General features: G+C 37.4%; 2 protein-coding genes across 2 annotated transcripts; one reads left to right on the forward strand and one right to left on the reverse strand.

Moving 5' to 3' along the window:
* The first annotated feature begins 301 nt into the window (after nt 1-301).
* LOC101550736 (olfactory receptor 1094-like) lies at nt 302-12,112 on the forward strand. The gene is made up of 2 exons (XM_012935743.2): nt 302-326; nt 11,088-12,112. Exons 1-2 carry the CDS (start codon nt 302-304, stop codon nt 12,110-12,112), a joined length of 1,050 nt encoding a protein of 349 aa, XP_012791197.2.
* Nucleotides 12,113-20,856: 8,744 nt separating this feature from the next.
* LOC101551267 (olfactory receptor 5T3-like) lies at nt 20,857-21,825 on the reverse strand. The gene has a single exon (XM_004621736.2). The coding sequence runs from the start codon at nt 21,823-21,825 to the stop codon at nt 20,857-20,859; it is 969 nt and encodes a 322-aa protein (XP_004621793.2).
* Nucleotides 21,826-23,127: the final 1,302 nt, after the last annotated feature.

Here is a 23,127-nt window from a genome sequence, read left to right on the forward strand (position 1 = left end):
GTAATAAAGTATTAAAAAAAATCACCCTATCACTGTATCACTGTCATCCCATTGTTCACCGATTTGCTCGAGTGGGCACCAGTAACGTCTCCATTGTGAAACTTGTTTGTTACTGGTTTTGGCATATTGAATATGCCACGGATAGCTTGCCAGGCCATGCTACAAAATATATTAATTTTTTAATGCTTCAATAAAATAAAATGTTTCAGAAATGTGATTGCTAAGTGACCGAAAATTTTCAAAGGTGACAGAAAACTTAGAAGTATCCCTCAGAAAGAAATTTCCAGAGTTACTTGATTAAATGACAAAAGTGAGTAATGACAAAAGTGAGTAGTCACAATTGAAATAATAATTAGGAAATAATCACTATCATCCTGTTTTTCATTGATTTACTCAAGCGGGTGCCAGTAATGTTTCCATTTGCCCTAGCCCTAAGATTTTAGCAGCTTCCCCTTGCTCGTCTTTCTCTCTTAGGGTCAGGGGAATGAGACCTGTTATTGTTACTGTTTTTGGTATAAATCAAATATGCCATAAACATGCCATAAATCAAAAGCTTGCCAGGCTCTTTCTTCTGGTCGCGATACTCTCAGTGGCTTGCCAGGCTCTCCAAGAGACATATGTATATATTTCCCTCTATGATTTTATAGAAAATGGGTAGGGAGTGTCTTATGATGTGTCATGCGGCTGAAGGAAAATAATATATATATATATATATATATAAAAAGATAAACTTGTCTCAAGCAAACAAAGAATTTGATAAAAACAGAGATCTAAAAGTACTTTCTAACTTCTTAAATGATAAAAGTGATAAAAATGAAGAAAATAGGAATTTGATAAAAACAGACCTAAAAGTACTTTCTAACTTCTTAAATGGTAAAAATATGACCTGTGATAAAACATTACAATAATTAGTTTAGGCTTATTGGGTTACTCCCTTCACAGTGCTCCCATTCCTGTGTTTATTTGTAGCTTCTTTCTTAGTGTTCTGTTGACTTGTAAATATTGTTTTTCTCTTCTCCTTGAGTCTTTTGCATAGTTTATTCAGAGCAATGTCCTTTTTGTATGGACACTGGAAGACTTAGCAAATGCTATGCTTTTGTAACCTGGGAGTCATTTGACTCTACAGGATATTTTCCTCCTGGGCATCTGTTTTCTCGACCTAAGTGAGTTGTATGCTACCCTGGCATCGAGATGGGCCTGGCCAAAGTGCCTAATGCTTAACTACAAGTTAAGAGCTTGATCATCAACAAATGTTGTCATGATCCAAACAGTGATAACTAGATTCGGACCCTGCTAGGTTTAGGAATGATTAATCTGGCCTAAGTGCTATGGTCTCAGTCTGTGACAAGATGTTGCCAGGAGAGCTGCCTTGCCAGCCTCAATGTATCTCTTGCTATGTCCATACAAAAATAACTAGGATTAAGATGTTAATGAGTGTTTGGACTATGGAAAGGAGAAAAACACTTAAGAGTCAGGAAGGGCTTTGGAATGCCCAGCCCTCAGGAAAGGCTTTCTTATGATGATTTGCTACCTGGCTGTGTGTAGCCTAGGGGCAAGGGGGAGAGAGAAAGAGGGAGGAGAAAGACAAGAGAATCCAGAGATGCTGCAATAGATCCAGAGAGAGGATGGGGAGCTAGGAGTGCGGGAGATGAAAAAGATGGAAGATCGAATAAACGGTAACTAATCAGCAACCAGCTTGGTCCTCATTCTTCCTTCACCTGTCCTTGACCACCGGCTGTCCCGATCGATCCAGCCCATACACAGCGGTTCCAGAGCACCGAATGTGGGCAGTGAGACAGAGCTGCCTGGTGAGCTTGCGAATGCACACGCCCATTGGCGAGCTTTAGTATTTTACTGTTGGTATATAAGAAAAAGATGATAAACTGATACAGAAGTTTTCAAGAAATATGAGTTTGAGCCAGAGAGAGAGAGAAAGAGAGGGAGAGGGAGAGAGTTCAAAGGCTGGAGTGCATGCTTTTGCTTTGTATGTTTGTTCCTTAGTACCACATGGTCCTCAAACATTACACTGGAAGTAGTCATGAGCACTTCTGGGTATACAAACACATACTAAATATATATATATATATATATATACACATATATACATAATATATTCCACCTGCACGGCAGAACCTGGCAAGGTACCCGTGGCATTTTCAATATGCCAAAATCAGTAACAACAAGTCTCACAATGGAGATGTTACTGGTGCCCACTTGAGCAAAATTGATGACAGTGGGACAATAGTGCTACAGTGCAGTGCTATTCCAGCAGGGGTTGTAATTTAATTATGCTACTGGGGCCCTTCAGTGCCCAGATCCACCAAAGCCACCTCAGTGGTTCTCAGGGGCCTCCAGGAACAGACTGAGCAGTGATTGGGTGACTGTGATGCTGAGGTTCGATCTGGGCTTGCCAGCCAGCACAGCATGCACCATTAGTCCGGACTATTTCTAAGAGATAACATGCCCCTGGGATTGCCTTTAATTAACTGATCTTTTTACTCCGAATTAAACTACCAATACTATTGTCTTCTTTGTTTCTTTCTTTAATCCTGTTTTCTTTATTCTTAAAATTCAAACACCATTACCAGTATTTCATTTTACTAATTTAAAGTCCTTGGATATTGAGTTGAGGCTTTTATGGATTCTCTAAACTGTTTTGAAACATGGTAAGACACTATTTCACAGATCACCACATAGAGTTTCTAAGACAAATTAATCCTCAGTAGATATCAGAGTTTGTCTTTCTCTCTTCCATATTTCTCAAATCCTAATTTTTCATTGCACAGTAATTTTCTAGAAAACACCATCCCATGCTATCAGTTATTCATCATATATTCATGTCCTATCTCCTTTTTTCTCAATGAGCTTGTTTATTCCTAATATCTGAGCAGCAATTGCAATGGAGTTTTCTTTATTACAATGTGTCTGAATTATGTCACAGTTCTCATATTTTGTTATGCATTTGTACACACAAGTCTGAGTGAACTAGGGTTTGTTCTCTAGAGGAGAAAATTCTGGATTTCAGGTCATTTGTTGTTGATTCATCAGCTCAGTGTACCAGAGTTAGAACTATGTCTTGTGTCATTAAATTTACTTGCCTGTCTTAAACATATCTTTTTTCTGTCAGTGCTCATATTATTTTTTTTCAATTTTATTTGAGTCACTTCGTTTTACGTATGGCTAATGGCAGGGTTTCACATGCACAATATCCCTAGACCTTGCAGTGTACTTCTCCTTCTGCCCTTTGTCATAGTGACACCCTTTGCCCCACCCTGCACCCACCCACTGAGATCAATGACCATTTTATAGCAAAGTTTAAAGTGCTTTAATAAACATTTTAATTGCACCGTTCATTGTTTCAGAATATTCACTTGTGCTGGAAAAAAAATAAAATTCTCTTGCTATTTTCCTGTCCCAAAAGAGAATTAATGTGTTTTCTCCTTGGAGCATCCCTATGGACTTTAAGAAGAGCTCTAGGATGTGATATAAGAGTTTGAACACTTACTATTCAGAAGGTGTCTTAACTTAACAGTTTATTGCTCAGGTAAGAGGGGAAAATGTGGGGCTGGAGTGATAGCACAGCGGGTGGGGTGTTTGCCTTGCACACAGCTGACCGGGGTTTGATTCCCAGCATCCCATATGGTCCCCTGAGTGCCACCAGGGGGTGATTCCTGAGTGCAGATCCAGGAGTAATCCCTATGCATCGTGGGGTGTGACCCAAAAAGAAAAAAAAGAGAAGGGAAAAATGTGATTTATAAAATGTCACAACCTAAAATTTTGGATCTCTTACTAGCGTCTGTGTTTAATATTATATCTGTGTTAGTTCAGAACTGAATTTAAAAATAAATAAAGGAAATTTGGGGACCATAGAAGAGATAATAGGAAAAACTGCATATATAAGTAAAGTAATTGTGAGTTAGCTATTTTTCTTAACTTACTTGAAGAAAGATAATTTTCAGAATAAAGAAACAGAAATAAGGGTCATACTAAAATTTAGGAGCATTATTAAAAGGGCACATATTTAGTTTGTAGCCCCAAACTGGGTATTTTGAGAATGTAATTTTATATTTTGCATAGGTGTATAAACAAATTTCAATTTAATTCTACAATTAACTAATTCATCAAGAAGCCACTTAAGGTGTGTGTGCTTTTAACTTTGTTTGATAAGGTTTGATGTCTTTACAAAAAAAGATTCAAAAGCATGAAGATGTTATTTTGTAATGTTTGCAAGACATAATGTTTCCATACTTGTGGGGGGAGGGGCAGGAGGCTCAGTTTACAATGCTCAGGGCTTAATCCAAGAATCACTCCTGACAGTGTTCAGGGGACCATATGGGATACCAGGGATCGAACCCAGTTGTTGAGTAGCCTACCACTATATTCTATCTATGGCCCTACTTCTATACTTTTGATATATATTAAAAAGTGCCTTATCAAGTGTAAATAGCTTAAAAAGTAAAACATATAAACATAGACTTCAACCCCGCCTAATTTGTAATCATGTGACCTTGACTAAATTATTAGTCACACCAGTTCTCAGTTTTCACCTCTATAAAAGGATACTAAATTAGTTTGTTACCAGGAAAATATTGGATCATATAAAATAATGTATACAAAAATTTTAACTGTGGTAATGGTTCTTAATATATTTGTTTTTCTGGCATACTCTGATAATCACAGGTAAACATGATCAACCTTGTGAGCAATCACAAGTAAACGAACAGCCTGCTGGGATGTGGGGAGCTTGGGGAGCCGACCCTTATTCCCAACATTGTCAGACATTTGATTCAAGGGGCCTCTTCTATCTTTTCAAATGTCTTTCTATACACAGTAAAGTTCATTTAAACTGTTTCCAGTAGGGGCCAAAGAGATAAGACAGCAGGGAGGACATTTGTCTTGCAACAGGTTTAACAGGGTCCCAGAGCACCACCAGGAGTAATCTCTGAGTATTTCTCTGTGTGACCCAAAAAGAGGGAAAAAAAAAAAAAAAAAAAAAAAAAAAAAAAGTTTAAAAATTTAAAAAACAAACTCTTCTTTTCACTCCAGTAAAGAACCTTGTCAGGGCCCTTTCCTAAGATGAGACTTTCAAAAATGTTTATCCTGTATACTTACACAGTGCTAATCAGATTCAGATCTGTGTAAATGTCAAAAAAGGCTACAAGGTGACCAGTATAATTGGTCACCTTTAAAGTATAGCAAGTCACCTTCTCCAGATGGAACCCTGGCGCCACTGAGCAGCAACTAACACGGCTCCAGGATTCGGGACTGGGACAGATCCGAGCCGCGGGGGCCACTGGAGTGGGGCAGCGCCAGCCCAAAACTCCAAGTGGTCCCGGCCGCTGGAAGTCACGCCCTCGACCCACCCTCGGCGCCATCTTCATGCCACAATCCACAGAGAAGCGGCAGGCATTCTGGTGAGCAACGCGGCCTGGAAAATGCTCCGGACCCGAGTCGGGGCCAGCAACACCGGGGGGCCGGAAGGAGGAGGTGCCGCCAGCACACCTTCTCCAGATGGAACCCTGGCGCCACTGAGCAGCAACTAACACGGCTCCAGGATTCGGGACTGGGACAGATCCGAGCCGCGGGGGCCACTGGAGTGGGGCAGCGCCAGCCCAAAACTCCAAGTGGTCCCGGCCGCTGGAAGTCACGCCCTCGACCCACCCTCGGCGCCATCTTCATGCCACAATCCACAGAGAAGCGGCAGGCATTCTGGTGAGCAACGCGGCCTGGAAAATGCTCCGGACCCGAGTCGGGGCCAGCAACACCGGGGGGCCGGAAGGAGGAGGTGCCGCCAGCACACCTTCTCCAGATGGAACCCTGGCGCCACTGAGCAGCAACTAACACGGCTCCAGGATTCGGGACTGGGACAGATCCGAGCCGCGGGGGCCACTGGAGTGGGGCAGCGCCAGCCCAAAACTCCAAGTGGTCCCGGCCGCTGGAAGTCACGCCCTCGACCCACCCTCGGCGCCATCTTCATGCCACAATCCACAGAGAAGCGGCAGGCATTCTGGTGAGCAACGCGGCCTGGAAAATGCTCCGGACCCGAGTCGGGGCCAGCAACACCGGGGGGCCGGAAGGAGGAGGTGCCGCCAGCACACCTTCTCCAGATGGAACCCTGGCGCCACTGAGCAGCAACTAACACGGCTCCAGGATTCGGGACTGGGACAGATCCGAGCCGCGGGGGCCACTGGAGTGGGGCAGCGCCAGCCCAAAACTCCAAGTGGTCCCGGCCGCTGGAAGTCACGCCCTCGACCCACCCTCGGCGCCATCTTCATGCCACAATCCACAGAGAAGCGGCAGGCATTCTGGTGAGCAACGCGGCCTGGAAAATGCTCCGGACCCGAGTCGGGGCCAGCAACACCGGGGGGCCGGAAGGAGGAGGTGCCGCCAGCACACCTTCTCCAGATGGAACCCTGGCGCCACTGAGCAGCAACTAACACGGCTCCAGGATTCGGGACTGGGACAGATCCGAGCCGCGCGGCCGCTAACGCGGCCGCGCGACCTTTTCTAACACCTGAGAACATACAATCTTTGAATGGAAAACTAATTATCAAATGCCTCCTTATTAGGGTTATCTTTTTTGGGGATATAACTTCCACAACAATAGTGAGTTTTGTGTTGAAATATGGAACTTAATCAAGGTGAAGAGAAAATAAAGTGAGGTTCATCAGTTATACAGTTGGGGTGGAGGGCGGGGGGTATACCGGGGATTTTGGTGGTGGAATATGGGCACTGGTGAAGGGATGGTGTTTGAATACGGTATAAATGAGACATAAACCTGAGAACTCTGTAACTTTCCACATGGTGATAAAATTTAAAAAAAATAAAATAAAATAAATGAAAAAAAAAAAAAAAAAAAAAAAAAAAAAAAAAAAAAAAAAAAAAATAAAGTATAGCAAGTAAATAATTGCTGCCCATTAGCCTCCATTCTCCATTCTTGGAATATACTCTAGGTTTATATATATATATACATACCTGTACGTAAATACAAAAATATGTAAATTTGATATATATGTAATTTATATGATGTACTTATACGTTATATATAACACAAATATTCCATACATATGCTTGTGTATGTATATATATATGTATATATATATATATTATGTTTGTTGTTGGGCTGGAGTGGTAGCACAGTGGATAGGGCATTTGCCTTGCACACAGCCGAACAGGGTTCGATTCCTCCGCCCCTCTTGGAGTGCCCGGCAAGCTATCGAGAGTATCCTGCCCGCATGGCAGAGCCTGGAAAGCTCCTCGTGGCATATTCAATATGCCAAAAACAGTAACAAGTCTCACAATGGAGACATTACTGGTGCCCGCCCCAGCAAATCAATGAACAACAGGAGGACAGTGCTACAGTGTAGTACTACTCTGATGGACACCTAGTCCCTCATGCTTTTTGACTTTATGATAATTTAACAAGTAATTTTCTTTAGCCTTGAATATTAGCAACATTTGTTAAAAATTTAAAACGTCTATCTCCAAAAGGGTACATTTTTATCTCTCTGGTCTCTTTCTCAAAGTGAAATCACTGTATCACTGTAATCCTTTTGTTCATTGATTTGCGTGAGCGGGTGCCGGTAACATCTCCATTAGTCCCTGTTGGGTTCAGGGTCAGGGGAATGAGGCCCATTATTGTTACTGTTTTGGGCATATCGAATACACCATGTGTAGCTTGCCAGGCTCTGCTGTGCGTGCGGGATACTTTCAGTAGCTTGCCGGGCTCTCCAAGAGGGACAGAGGAATAGAACCTGGGTCGGCCACGTGTAAGGCAAACGCCCTACCTGCTGTGTTATCGCTCCAGTCCAGCGAAGTCCATGCTCAAAGTGAAATAGTTGGGCATGATCACAGTTTTCTCTTCTGAAAATATGTTGGAATTTGTTTGAATAGCTTTGATATACTTCTTCAATGATGTAGATACACTGTCTATTATTCTTTCAGTTCCCTACAGCCAAGTACATAATTGCTCTAATAAGACATGATTGGATGAAAATAAACCTTTATTCATAAACTAACTTCTTATACCACATCTTGAATTAGAGAAGAGTTAAGCAAAAAGGTTTTACAGATAGTATCAGGGAACTTTAAGCACACTATTATTTTACTAATATATCCCAGTCTAAAATAAAATAAGAGAAATGCATTTTTAAGGTGTTTGATGCCATAGACTATTTGAACTCATGGGGTTAAATCCCGTGAGAATGTCATTATATACACTGCTTCATATAGAAATGCTATGCAGAACTATAAAGAGCAAATTTTAGGTGCTGGGGAGATAGTACAGACAGTAGGGCATTTGCTTAGCATGTAGCTCACTTTGGGTTGGATCACTGCCACTCCATAGGGTCCCTCAAGCCCTCCTAAATGCAATCCCTAAGTTCCAACGTAGGAGGAATCCGTGTGTACCACCCAAAGTGTGGTTCAAGCCAAAACTAAAAAATCAAATTTAGCTTCTACTTTTCAGTGAATATTTATTTCCAAACGCTTTAAGAAAAAGCATTGCCTTTATAACTTTCTATTTTATTATTAACTAAAATTTGGAAGTCATATTTCACATGCATATGTCCTTGACATAAAAATGAATATTTATTAAAGCTATTATAGTTTTCTTATTAAAATTTAAATTTTCTTTATCTTCTATCAAGGTAACATAAGTCTACAAGAGTGTATTCATTTATTTTGTAGGCGCGTATTTCCACATTACACCTACCATTAACGTGGCAATATTGTCCACAGAGGTCCAATATACATAGTGAAAGCAAATCTTTCTTTCCGTAGCCTCTGCTCCTCCCTACTTGGAGAAATAACCTCAATTCCATGCTTAGAGTCTTCAAGTTTGCTTTTAGTATACATTGTCTTTATCTGGAGTTATTTTATATACACATATGAGTGAGATTTTCCCATATCTTTCTCTTTCTGACTCAATATCAGAATGAGTCTCTCCAGTTGCATGTCAACATACCATATCATCTATAGCAATCATCTGTTACTAAAACTTGAATTGTTTGTACAGAGCTTGGCTATTGTAAAGAATTTAGCAATAAACATAGATATGCATATATCTTTTTGGGGTTAATGGTGCGTTCTCTGGACAGATATCTAAGAGTACATTGCTGGATTGCTTGGTGGTTCTATTTTAACTTGTTTTGATACTCAACATTGTTTTCCATAAATGCTAAGTCAGTTACATTCTAATAAATGGCAAAGGAAGATTCCATTTTCTCTACAACCGTCCCCTCCGACACTTCCCATTTCTGAGCTTTTTCAAATAATTCATTCTTACTGATTTGAGATAATATTCCATTGTCCTTTTTATTTGCTTTTCTGTGATAATAAGTGAAGATGATAATTTTTGCTATTTTGGGCCCACACCTACAAGTCCTCAGGAGCTACCCTTGGTTCAGTGCCTCAGATCACACATGGCTGAGCTCGAGGGGACCATAAAGTGCTAAAGATTGAAATAGGGTGTTCCGTATGCAAAGAATCGTGTGGTCATTGATAGCCCCATAATGAATATTTCTTAGAGCCTCTATTTGCCATTTTCATGCCTTCTTTGGAGCTCCAAAAATCTCCAAAATTTCCTTGCATACTTTCATTTTGTATCACTATGCTCTTTTCTCTCTGCTTAATTCTATATTTTCTCCTTGCCATATTTAGTAAATATTTTATATACAATGCAAAGATAATTATGGGGGTGGGACAAAGAAAGAGATAAACAGACACCAGAAGACAGTGAAACACATGGAGGCAAAAAATAAAGAAATAAGGGGGCTGGAGCAATAGCACAGTAAGTAGGGAGTTTGTCTTGCATGCAGCCAAACCAGGTTCGATTCCCAGCATCCCATATAGTCCCCCGAGCTATCCAGGAGTGATTCCTGAGTGCAAAGCCAGGAGTAACCCCCTAAACATTGCTAACCCAAAAAGCAAAAAAAAAATTTGGGATACCCTCAAATGTACTGACAAATATTATTGATGATTTTATAGGATATTTTATTAATGTAAATATTTTATTAGTATAACCAGAAATGACAAACAGTTTTAAGTGTTCCTGACCCTGTGAATGATAAATATTTTGTTTTTTTAAATACACTTATGTCAACAAACACTGAAGGCATAAAATGATGATACAAGCTGAAAATTAACCTGAAACATTTACTTTGATTTACTTTGGTGCTAAATCTGCAAAACATATAAATATAATAAACTCCACATGGATGTTAAAACATAAAACTTAGTATATAGAAATCAAGAAATAAAATATGAACAAAAGAAAAAAATGCAAAACAGTACTGTTTTTTCCTTTGTATCCCAGAATAATATCTACTGTCTGCTCACAAATGTTACAGAACTACTAGTAAAGCAAAATACTAACTAAAAGTAACAACATAAAAACCCTTTTTTTCTCCACTCCAAATATCAGGTGGAATTATCAATCTCAAACCCTCTTCTATTACCATGTGATATTGTAAAATTCATAATTTTCAGGGCTAGAGAGTTAGTATAACAGGTAGGGCAACTTGCTTTGAATGCAACTGACCCAGGTTCAGTCTCCAACATAACATACAGACCTTCAGCACTGGCAGAATTCTGAATGCAAAGCTAGGAGTAAGCCCTGAACATTACTAGGAATGCCCCCAATTCTCCACGAATATAAAAATGAAGTAATTTTCACCTTTTTTTCATTTAACTATAAATTAGTCTTGTAATAAATGTGTATGTCTTCCATTTAAATAATTTTGAACACTAGGGATGCTTATCATGTAAAATATAAGACAAATTCTTAGTTGTATAAGTTGGGGGAGAGTATTTTAAGATTTTAATATTCTATCCATTAGTACTTTTGAAATTTATAATGATGCATACTAAAGTTGGTAGTATAACTATTTACATTAAATGAATGGGAAAATTTTAAAATCTGCTCATACTGCCAGTATTTTTAACTTGACAAATAGAGTTTACAATTGAATAAAATAATTTCTCTATTTTTTTTGCAGGGCAATTTATCCAACTTTCTCATCTCTACTTAAGTCTTCCTTCACTGAAAAGAATTTCCTCATAACTTCCTAAGAAATAAGCTTTCTCAGATTTTCCCTTAAAATTTAAAATTAAAACTGACATATCAGAAATGTCATCACATGTAGATTTAGCCAGAATGCAGCTGAAAAATGGAACTGAAGTCACTTTTTTTATATTAATGGGCTTCACGGATGATTTTATGATGCAAGTCTTGCTATTTTTAGTGTTTCTTTCGATCTATCTCTTTACTCTGATAGGAAACTTGGGTCTGGTTGTGTTGGTCATTGGGGATTCCAGACTCCACAACCCCATGTACTATTTTCTGAGTGTTTTGTCATTTTTGGATGCCTGCTATTCCTCAGTTGTCACCCCCAAAATGTTGGTCAATTTCCTATCAGAGGATAAAGCCATCTCCTATTATGGCTGCGTAGCACAGATGTTTCTCTTTGTCACATTTGGGTCCACAGAGTGCTTCCTCCTGGCTGCAATGGCTTATGACCGCTATGTGGCCATCTACAACCCTCTCCTGTATACAGTGAGCATGTCACCCAGAGTCTATGTGCCACTCATTGTTGCCTCGTATTTTGGTGGCATTTTAAATGCTTCTGTACATACAGTAGCTACATTTAGCCTGACCTTCTGTGATTCCAATGAAATTAAGCATGTCTTTTGTGACATCCCTCCACTCCTCGCTATTTCTTGTTCTGATACTCACGTCAACCAGCTCCTACTTTTCTACTTTGTGGGATCCATTGAGATAGTGACCATCCTGATTGTCCTTATTTCCTATGCTTTCATCCTGGTGGCAATTCTGAGGATGCGTTCTGCCGATGGGAGACGAAAAGTCTTTTCTACATGTGGCTCTCACCTCACTGGAGTGTCAATCTATCATGGGACAATCCTTTTCATGTATGTGCGACCAAGTTCCAGCTATGCGTTGGAGCATGACATGATAGTGTCAATATTTTACACCATTGTGATCCCCATGCTGAATCCCATCATCTACAGTTTAAGGAACAAAGATGTAAAAGAAGCAACAAAAAAAGTCTTTGGGAAAATTTCATGTATTAATAAAATACACTTTTCATACTGACTATTAAATGTTAAAAATGAACTATGATAATGAACATAATGATAGTTATCAGTATTATCAAAATTTAAAAGTGTGTCAGTTTTTCAGTCTATTAGTTTTAAATATTTCTTTATAAAGAGCATTAGCTATTACATCACATCTATGGTCCAAAAAAGATGAAAAACAGTAATTGCAGAAGATAAAGAAGAGAACCAGTGTTATGTAGAAAAGTTGATTACTGAGAAAGTCCATTGTTTGAGGATAGATAAGAAAGGTTTGGCATATATACAAAATAGACTATGTCTAAGCTTTAAAGAAAAATAAAATTCTTCCATTTACAATTACTTGGGAAGATTTAGATATTGTCTTACTTAGTGAAATAAGCCAAAGAGAAAAAAAATAATATGATTTTTAACATGATTTTATTCATTTGAAGTATTTAAAGAAAACAAGCAAACAGATGAAGTAAAGAAAGCAAAAATGAGCTTTTGACCTCCAAGTTCAATTTGTAGTTACGAGAAGTGAAGAGAAATTGGATGGGGAAGAGATGAAATGTAAACTGGAACAAAAGGGGATAAAAATCTGGTGAAGAACAAACTTGAACTTTCAGTGAAGTTAAATCAATAGGTTTCCACATGTATATTCAATATTACATACCAGAAACATAAAAATTTTTCATGTCTGGCAGGTGATAGGGGCTGAAGTCAATGAGTTGCTTGAGGAAAACTTGATCCCCATTTTCACATAGCTCCTTGGCATTGTATGGAGCAACTTCTGAGCAATGCACAAGGAGTAACTCTTCAGCATCACCAAATGGTTCCTCAAAAATGTTAAAAATAGGGGCTGGAGTGATAGCACAGCAGGTAGGGCACTTGCCTTGCACGCGACCGACCTGGGTTTGAATTCCAGCATCCCATATGGTCCCCTGAGCACTGCCAGGGGTAATTCCTGAATGCAGAGCCAGGAGTAACCCCTGTGCATTGCCGGATGTGAAAAAAGTTAAAAATATTTACAAGGCAGAAAGAGAGTTGGTACAGGGGCATGGTGATTTTCATGCATGATACTAACCCAGTTTTTAATCTCTGGCACCTCATATGGTCCCCTGAGTTCCACGAAAATTAATTCCAGAGCTCAGATCTAGGAGGAAGACCTGTGCACCACTGGGCAGGGCCCCCAAATTCCCTCTCTCTCTACATATACATACATATATCTGTGTACATATATAGTAAAAAACTGTATATGTGCATATACAGTTCAAGAGTTTGTATGTGTGTGTATATGGAGAGAGAGAGAGAGAGAGAGAGAGAGAGAGTTCAAAAAACTTTTTAAAAATAAAATAACATAGCTATACTTCCTCCAATGAAGTTCCCATGTGTGCAGGAAAATCTATCAGCCATCTGCTCCTTAGTTCATTCTGATATTCTGCACACATAAATATATGCACACATAAGTCTGTATGTAATTATCAAAATGTACTGAGAGTGATTATACTTTGTTTTGAACTGCCACAACAGCATTCCAGAGAATGATGACTTCAACAACACAATTTATTTTTCATCATTCTTACTTCTAGAAGTTTAAATTTAAACTGAAGGAAAAACTAACTTTTCTGAGGTTGATCCTCTTCACTGGTAGATATTTATTATGTCTTCAGAGTCATTTCTCTATTTCTGTCTTTTGATCTTAATAGCCTTACGACGCTAATCTTATTAGTTAGGACTAAACTAAAGATTTAATTTTAAATTAATTGACCCTCCAAATCCACCAATCTTAAGAATTAGGCTAAACTTAAGATCTAATTTCAAGTAAATGACCCCACAAAATTCTATCATCAAAGACCATGAAATTCTTTGCATTCTCAGTTATAGGGACTTAGGCCTTGACATAAATAATGTGATATGGTTATATATATGAACACATATGTTTACATGCATTATAAAAACTATATGTTTAAACAAATGTACATAGATAGACATATGTGTATTTACACACATATTCACATTTAATTTAAAATAAGCCTTTTGAACTTTCAAATACATGATAATCAAATGGGACAAACTCATCATTACAATTACAAATGAAGTCACGACTATATCACCAGCGTAAGCATTTATCACCAAATCAATAGCAAAACCACAGCTGACTTGTCAACTTACTTCCCCAAAGAAAATAGCACTTAAATTAATCTCAGAGTACTAGGCTACCCGTTGAACTCAGCTTTTCCAGCAGTCATATCACAGCATCTCAAGAAACAAAGCACATGGATCCGAATTTATGGTGTCGTCAGAATACTGATTTTTGGAGGATGCAGTTCTTTACATTTTGTTATACAGTTTTGTTATACAGTTAATTTGAAATTAAAATTAAAATTCATTTTAATTTCAATGCATTATTGCAACCCCCTATCACAAACACAATATTTTCACATTTTTTCCTCCATGTTGGAAACCTCTCTAAATTGCTAAACATATGATTCACTGCATCACTGTATCACTGTCATCCCATTGCCCATGGATTTGCTCGAGCGGGCACCAGTAACGTCTCCATTGTGAGACTTGATGTTACTGTTTTTGGCATATTGCGTACGTCACAGGTAGCTTGCCAGGCTTTGCCATGCGGGTGAGATACTCTCAGTAGCTTGCTGGGCTCTCTGAAAGGGGTGGAGGAATCACACATATGATTACCTCCTCTAAATGTGTCTATTGTGATAACTGTTCATTGAAGAAGATAACTACTGCAATATGCATTCTAAGTTTCTCATCACATTTGTTCTTTAAAAATACTTTTGTAGAAACCAGGAGATGCTTTAGTGGTAGGCAAAACATCTTTAGATGAAGTAAGTGAGTTTGAGTCCTGACACTTTCTATGTGTGACAAGTATAATCCAGGCAGCTTTGTAGTTCAAATTTGGCAATATCTGCTCTCTGTGTTCCTCAATATCACAACCAATTTCTCGCCCTATTTTAATCATATATATGCAGGTACTTTCAGTAATGAGTGTGTCCCAGACAAGCAATACAACTAAAATCTACACTAGTCATCAAAGGGTGCACGCACCTTTGGTGAACCCCATAAAAAAAAAGGTTGGAGCACCGTGCACATCTGACTCCCACCATTACAACAACATCAGAGGGAAAGAAAGAGGTGATATAATAAAAATGTAAAGAAAAATGCATCCAGTGAAATCACTACTATTTGACAGACTATTTGCTTTAATTTATGTGATATATTATTTCAATGGTGTTTCTGATTCAAAAATGTAAACAATTGCTGCTGAACATATTATTGAGTATATTTTTAAATACCCTTTAAGATATTTAGGTAAGGGGCTGGAACAATAGTACAGCATGTAGGGCATTTGCCTTGCATGCAGCTGACCCGGGTTCGATTCCCAGCATCCTATATGGTCCCCCAGCACCACCAGGAGTAATTCTTGAGTGCAGAGTCAGGAGTAACCCCTGAGCATTGCTGAATGTGACCCAAAAAAAGCACAAAAAAAATTAGGTAAGAAAATGTAGAATATATTTTATTTATATTTTATTTAAATTTTGTTTGGCTTTGGTTTGGGGTTCATACCAGCAGTGTTCAGGAATTACTTCTGGATCTGCACTCAGAAATCACTCCTGATGGTACTGGGAGACTACATGAGGTGCCAGGAATTTAACTCGGGTCGGCCTCAGGCAAGGCAACCCTAAGTGCTCTGTGCCTCTGTGCTCTCTCTCTCTCTCTCTCTCTCTCTCTCTCTCTCTCTCTCTCTCTCTTCTCTCTCTCTCTCTCAGGTCCATATTTTATTTTATTAAGAAATATGTGAAATTGAGAAGGCATTTAGTGTAACTATTATTTGTTTCAGACATTCTGTGTATTTTTGTTTGTTTAAAATATTTTTTCTATCTTTTCTTTTAAGTTTTTTTTTGTTAATTTTTCCTCAGTTTTCTAAGTTGTATATGATGTGGGATAAATTTAGGTACAGGGAGGTTCAGTTTGCAGAAGTCTGTTGAAGCGATCTGAAGAGAACTCCTGCCCTTTCAAATTGGGATGTTTGTAACCCCTAACCCTTCTATGTTCTACTCTTTTGCTGGGTCTCATGCAGAGAACAGAGTGTCCCGGGTGTCTGTTATGACCAGAACCAAACATGCACCTGATCAAAGATTATTTTGATGAATTGTTATTTCTTTCTTTGCACTTCCATGCATCCAGAATGATTACTGCTGAGATTTCACAATCCAGAGGCTAGTTGAAAATAACGCAAGTCTTCTTGTAACTTGCAGACTTTGCATTATCTCTCATCCACATGCTCTTCAAAGACAAATGACTTATTACCTTGATTATTGCTTTAATAAAATATTTTTTTCTATTAAGAAAAACCTGACTATATGCAAAGCACAGAAGTTGGATCCGTCCTGAGTGTGTGCACGCACTCCCGTGTGTATGTGAGAGGTGTGAGGACACTAATTAGAATTTCCTGTATTTGAACTTCTCTGGGATACCCTTCACTAAAACTCAGAATGACAGAATGATAGAGTTTCTCCGCTTACTGCCCTTGTTCTTCCTTTCCTCTATCATGCATCAGTGGTATTTTATTTAGCTAGTAAAAGTTTTTCTACTGAAATGCGTGACTTGCATCTATACATATTTAGTTAGACCATACATTCATTTTCATCAACTATGCTTTCTAAATTTCTATTTCACTTAAGAGTTGCTAATATCTTATTTTTTTTCTAAGTTCTTATTTTGTAATGCTTAAGCGGGGAGAGTTTTAGAAATTTGCTATTTATTTCAAATCATAATGCATTTTTTTCCAGTTATATTTATATAGACACTAGTTCTCACTGATACAGAAAAGTTTTGATAATGTTTTTTACATATACTTGAAAGCATAAGGTTCTTTTGTATTTGTTGAAAATACAAATAAAATTAATAAAATAAAATTATAATAATAACAAAATTATTGTTTTATTAACAACAGATTGTTTTATCATTTTATTTATTAATTTTACTAATATTATATTAATTAATTAATATCTTAATGCAGTCTTATTAATAAAAATAATCTTTTTGAATGTGTTTTAATTATTTTGTACCCTAATGAATATTTTGTTGACTAAAAATATTTAATACATGTGTATTTGGTTTTCCTAATGTTTGATTTATCTTTTCCATGAGAAGATTAGTGAACTTCTCCTAATTATGTTTATTCATGCCTTGCTATATACATAGATAAAATTCATTGCTAAAGCTTTATTGCAAATGCATATCTATCATATAATGAATTATTTCTCTCTTTGGTGCTCCTCCTGCATTTAATATTTGTTGTTTGTTTATATTGCATTGCATATATGTGAATTGTATATTGTATAAATATATAATGTTATGTATTTTCTTTTCATGAATATTATGTAAAACTATATCCACGCCTACTCTAATTAGTGTCTTTGTGCAATATTCTATAACATATAAATTCTAATAAAAATAGTGATAGAATGTTAATGCATTCACAATTACTGTTATATGTTTAGTTTTGAATTTGTCATCAAGTTCATGCTACAAATATGTCATACATACACATTTCTACAGACTTATATGCATTAGATCATGTACACATATTGTCATTATCTTTTGTTTTATTTTTTATCATTAGATTTCAAATTTTTTTATTTTTTATTTTTAAGGACACATTACAATTTCTTTCTTTTATCTATATATTTTCCATTAAGATATTGACATAATAAACATGTAAAGCTCATTCAGAAAATCTTTACTTTGTGGTTGGAGATAAAGTACAGCAGGTAAGGCATTTGTCTTGTACACAGTTGAACCAGGATCAGTCTCCAGAACCCAGATGTTCCTGTGAGGCCCATCAAGACTGATCCCAGGGCACATAGTCAGGAGTAAGTCTTGAATATTTCTAGGTGAGAACCAACACCCAATCCAAAAAGAAAACTTCATTTTGTATTTGTATTTGAATTCTGTTGAATTACACCAATTTAATTTCATCTTGGTCTGAAGATGGCACTGAGAAATGTAGTGTAGTCTTTTTGCCAGTTCTGCAGTCTCAAGATATTATAAATTGTATTATATGCAAGATTTTGTAAATTTAACACAAACTTTAGGCACTAACTTCAATGATGTTGTCCTTAACACTTACATATATAGAAATATGCAACACATATATGTTTATATATGTTTATTATGAACATATTCATATATGAATGCCACTGTCACTGTCACTGTCACTGTCATTCCTTTGTTCACCAATGTGCTCGAGCAGGCACCAGTAACGTTTCCATTGTGAGACTTGTTGTTACTGTTTTTGGCATATCGAATATGCCACAGGTAGCTTGCCAGGCTCTGCCGTGCAGGCGGGGTATCCCAGGAGCTTGCTGGGCTCTCCAGGTCAGCCGTGTGCAAGAGGAAATGAACTACTTCATTTCTTGGACGTAATAAATAGGATTTTTTTTAGACTTAACAAGCCAATAATCTGGATAATGATCTATATGATGCTAAGAATTATATGAATGCACTTTGGTCTTTGGTCAAAAATGATCCCTTGGTGGAAAAAAATATATGATGAGTTCAGACTGATTCCTAGATCTAATAATAAATAGTTAAATGTCATTAAACAGATGATCTAAATTCTCAAAAGTCCTCCTTATCTTCCTGGGTATATGACACATGAACATCCCTGAAAATTTTATAATCTTGTATGCACTGTAGCACTGTAGTACTGTCGTCCCATTGCTCATCAATTTGCTTGAGCAGGCACCAGTAATGTTTCCATGTGAGACTTGTTGTTACCATTTTTGGCATATTAAATGTGTCATGGGTAACTTGCCAGGCTCAGCCATGAGGGCGGGATACTCTCGGTAGTTTGCCTGGCTCTCTGAGAGGAATGGAGGAATCAAACCCAGTCGGCCACATTGAAGAAAATGCCCTACCTGCTGTGCTATGGCTCCAGTCCTATGATTTTAAAAAATAAAAGTATAATTCACAGCAGATTAATAATTCTTTAATAAAATTTACTATGCTTCTAAAAGTTTTACATAGGATACTCATAATCTGTATGAGAAATAGAATTCAGCTCATTAATGTTTTAATAGGTGACATAAAATATTTATAAAGGCATAAGCATTATTGACAAGAGGAGATGGGATGTATAAGATATCAGTGACATTCTCTGCAATGTACTATTAAAATAGACACAAGGCAGAGACAAAGTCAAACATTTTGAGTTGCAAAGGGGCCTGTGTTCTCTTACTGATCCCACACCAATCTGTATATATCTGCTCAAGATACATATATGAGTCACTACACAAGAAACCTGTGAGGAAATTATACAAAATATCTGAGGGACAAAGATCTACACACATATTATATGTTAATATACAGGAGCATTGGCAACTGCATGTGAATGTGAATGGAAAATAAAAGAGTACTCATAGAAAGCCCACCAGTGAAAAATTCATCTATTAAATGAATATAACTCTAAACTGACCTAGAGTCACAGTGACCCCAGGTAAGTTCCAACAGTGTATTTGTTGAAATTGGCCCTCCAAGTCTGCCATGTCCATGAGAATGCAAACAAAACAAAACAAAGATAAACATAGAACAATTTTGAGAAACAGTTCTGAAAACAAAAGTGGTAATATTCACTAAATCAAGTTTAGGAATTTAACATAAAGCTAAAATTTTCAGAAAGTAAAGCATAGGTAAACTGATATGAGACTGAAGATGTGGAATAGCATAGAGCCCTCAAAAATTTGTTCATACACATTTTATTTCAATTTATTGGAGAGGGGTATGTGACTTACTCAGCAATGCTTGGCAAACTCCTGGGGAGGTCCCATGAATAAGTGCCATGGGCCTGACAGTCTTGAGCTGGCACACCAGGTGGTACTGGAGCCACAATAACTCACAATAACTACACAGGGTCAAGGAGAAACATGCAATGTCTGGGAGAAAGCTAAGTATGAGCTCCTGCACTATGAGTTGTTACCTGGCCATAAGAAATAATTTTTGAGACAATATCTGGGAAAATCCTTGGAAAGAGCTTTTTATAAGTTACATTTGAAATATAAAATAGCTTTATTTCACCACCATCACCCCCCCAAAAAAAATAATTGACTCAGTATTCAAAGCACATGTAGTACACTTTTAGGAAATGTGTTGTAGTAAAGGAGGATTCCTGGATCACCCCTGACGCCAGTGTTTAGAGAGAAAGAGAGGGAAAGAAATAGAGCAGGGAGAACAAGAAGTGATGGGTGAACAGGCATCAGTGCTTCAGAGGAAATCTATAAATCTGATAAAGGTGTTTCTACAAGTCTGGAAATAGAGTGTGTTTGAAGACAGGAAAAAAAGAGATGAGTAGCACTTTAGATCTATGTCATAGGAATTCTAGAAAGCAGAAGCAGATTTCAATTGAACTTGAGAACTTGAGAACTTGCTATAAATGATAAGAGGATGTATCAATCTACAAAATGCTAAAGATATAATTTTTAGTTAGGGTGAGTTAAAATCGAATCATACATCATTGACAAAAGCCATAAACTTAACAAGCTTAATATGTATCAGTTTAAACATAGTAGATAGCATTAAAATGCAACTTATTTTATACATTTTTTCTATTGTGATGGTTTTAATTTTTAGAACATTACTCTAGATGTACAGGAACTGTGAAATGAGACCAAGACACTTTTTCCTCTAATTTCTAATTTTTAAGATATAGATTTATCTCTGACAATTTAGTTTGATGCAATTCTGAATGTCTACTTAAAACCCAATGTCTCTCAACAACTTTTTCATGGCTTCTTTTACATCTTTGTTTCTTAAACTGTAGATAATAGGATTCAACATAGGGATCACAATAGTGTAAAATACTGACACTACCATGTCATGAACAGACGCGTTGCCTGAACTGGGCCTCACGTACGTAAATAGAATTGTCCCGTGATAAATCGACACTCCAGTGAGATGAGAGCCACACGTTGAAAAGACTTTTCGTCTTCCTTCAGCAGAACGCATTCTTAGAATCGCCACCAGGATGAAAGCATAGGAGATTAGAACAATCAAAATGGTAACCACCTCAACAGCTCCCACAAGATAAAAGAGCAAAAGCTGGTTAGCATGTGTATCAGAGCAAGAAATAGCAAGGAGTGGAGGGATGTCACAAAAGACGTGTTTAATTTCATTGGATGCACAGTAGGATAGGCTAAAAGTGGCCACCGTGTGTATAACAGCATGCAGGATGCCTGCGATGTAGGAAGCAACAATGAGTGACACATAGACTCTGGGTGACATGCTCACTGAATACAGGAGAGGGTTGTAGATGGCTTCATAACGATCATAGGCCATTGCAGCCAGGAGAAAGCATTCGGTGCTTCCAAAAGACACAAAGAGAAGCATCTGTGCTGCACAGCCATAATAGGAAATGGATTTGTCCTCTGATAGGAAGTTGACTAACATTTTGGGGGTGACAACTGTGGAATAGCAGGCATCCAAAAAGGACAAAACACTCAGAAAATAGTACATGGGGTTGTGGAGCCGAGAATCTACAATGACCAACACAACCAGACCCAGATTTCCTATCACAGTGAAGAGATAGATTGCGAGAAATAGCAGAAACAGTAAGACTTGCATCTCAAAATCATCTGTGAAGCCTGTTAATATGAACACAGTGACTTCTGTCCCATTTTTCAGCTGAACCCTGTGTACATCTACAGCTGATGTCATCCCTGACATTTCAACTTTCTTACATAGAGGTGCAAAGGGAATATCTTTGAAAATAGTTCTCTCAGGTTTCTTCTCAAGCTTGTCTCCTAGTTGGACACAGTGATTTTCTCTGTAGCGATGTTAGATGCAGTGATGTTGACATTAGACACAATTGGTGCATTTTTCAGTCTATACAAATAAAAGAATTGATTCCATTCAGGAGATTGCTGAAATTTATCATATCAACACAATCATTGTCACTGTCATCCCGTTGCTCATCGATTTCTCAAAACAATCATACCAGTTTTAATATTTTGCTTCCAATTAATTTTTCTGTTGACTTTTTGAAATGGTGTTGTTCTTTATGCATTGTCTTACTGCTCACAGAAACCATGAATCTAGAAAGATTTCAATCTGAAAATAATACAATGGAATTTCATAACTACTCGTTCTAGGTTTCATGCAACGTATATTAATGCTAGCTTTTCACTTAGTAGTTACAAATGTTAAATGAACAAGAGAACATCTATGTCACACGAATGTGTTGAATTCAAAGAAAAATAATGAAAGTCGTTTAACTCTCAAATGATCTTGACGTCTGAATGTTGGGATAAGTTAGCTTTGCATCAAAATTTGTCACACAGGATTCACAGTTTTGGAAACATTTTCAAAAGTATTTCACATGTACTTTTCAAAACTTTTTCTCTCCCTTTCTTGGCAATCACCCTAGTTCTTTATATTTCATCCTAGAGAGGTGGCGAGCAGAACAGCAGTATTCTGGAGACAAATACTCTTTGCTTGCAAAAGAAAAAAAAGAGTGCCATATTGTATTTTTGCTTTTCTATACATATCCACAAGTTGTGACAATTGCATTCATTTTTTTGCCATTTTTCACCCTCATACACACAATACAATTCACCAAGTATTAACATACTTTGTAAACAGTTCAGGTAATTGTGCTGTTATTTTTATATTTATATTCATAACAATGTGAGGCATTTTTAAACTGTTTTTAATCATGTGGTCTTCAGATATATCTTTGATAAACAATTCTGATGAATGTTTACCATATATCAAATGTATGTCAACTGTGTATATTTACCCTTTTAAATGCTAAGTTGCTCAGCAAAGTTTTAAAACAACTGTGAAATGTATGCTCTGATTATGGACAATTAAGTTCTTCCAATTTTTTTTGAAGAAATAAAAGCATTTTTAAAATTTTTGCTCCTTTTTACTGAATTTGTGTTTTATTTGCAATTATGCTATTTTCTTTTACCTCTTAGGGTTTCACACTCTTTTTAATTTAGTGGATGAGGAATAAAGAAAAGTCAA

This window comes from Sorex araneus, chromosome 6, assembly GCF_027595985.1.
Source record: "Sorex araneus isolate mSorAra2 chromosome 6, mSorAra2.pri, whole genome shotgun sequence".
NCBI lineage: Eukaryota > Metazoa > Chordata > Mammalia > Eulipotyphla > Soricidae > Sorex > Sorex araneus.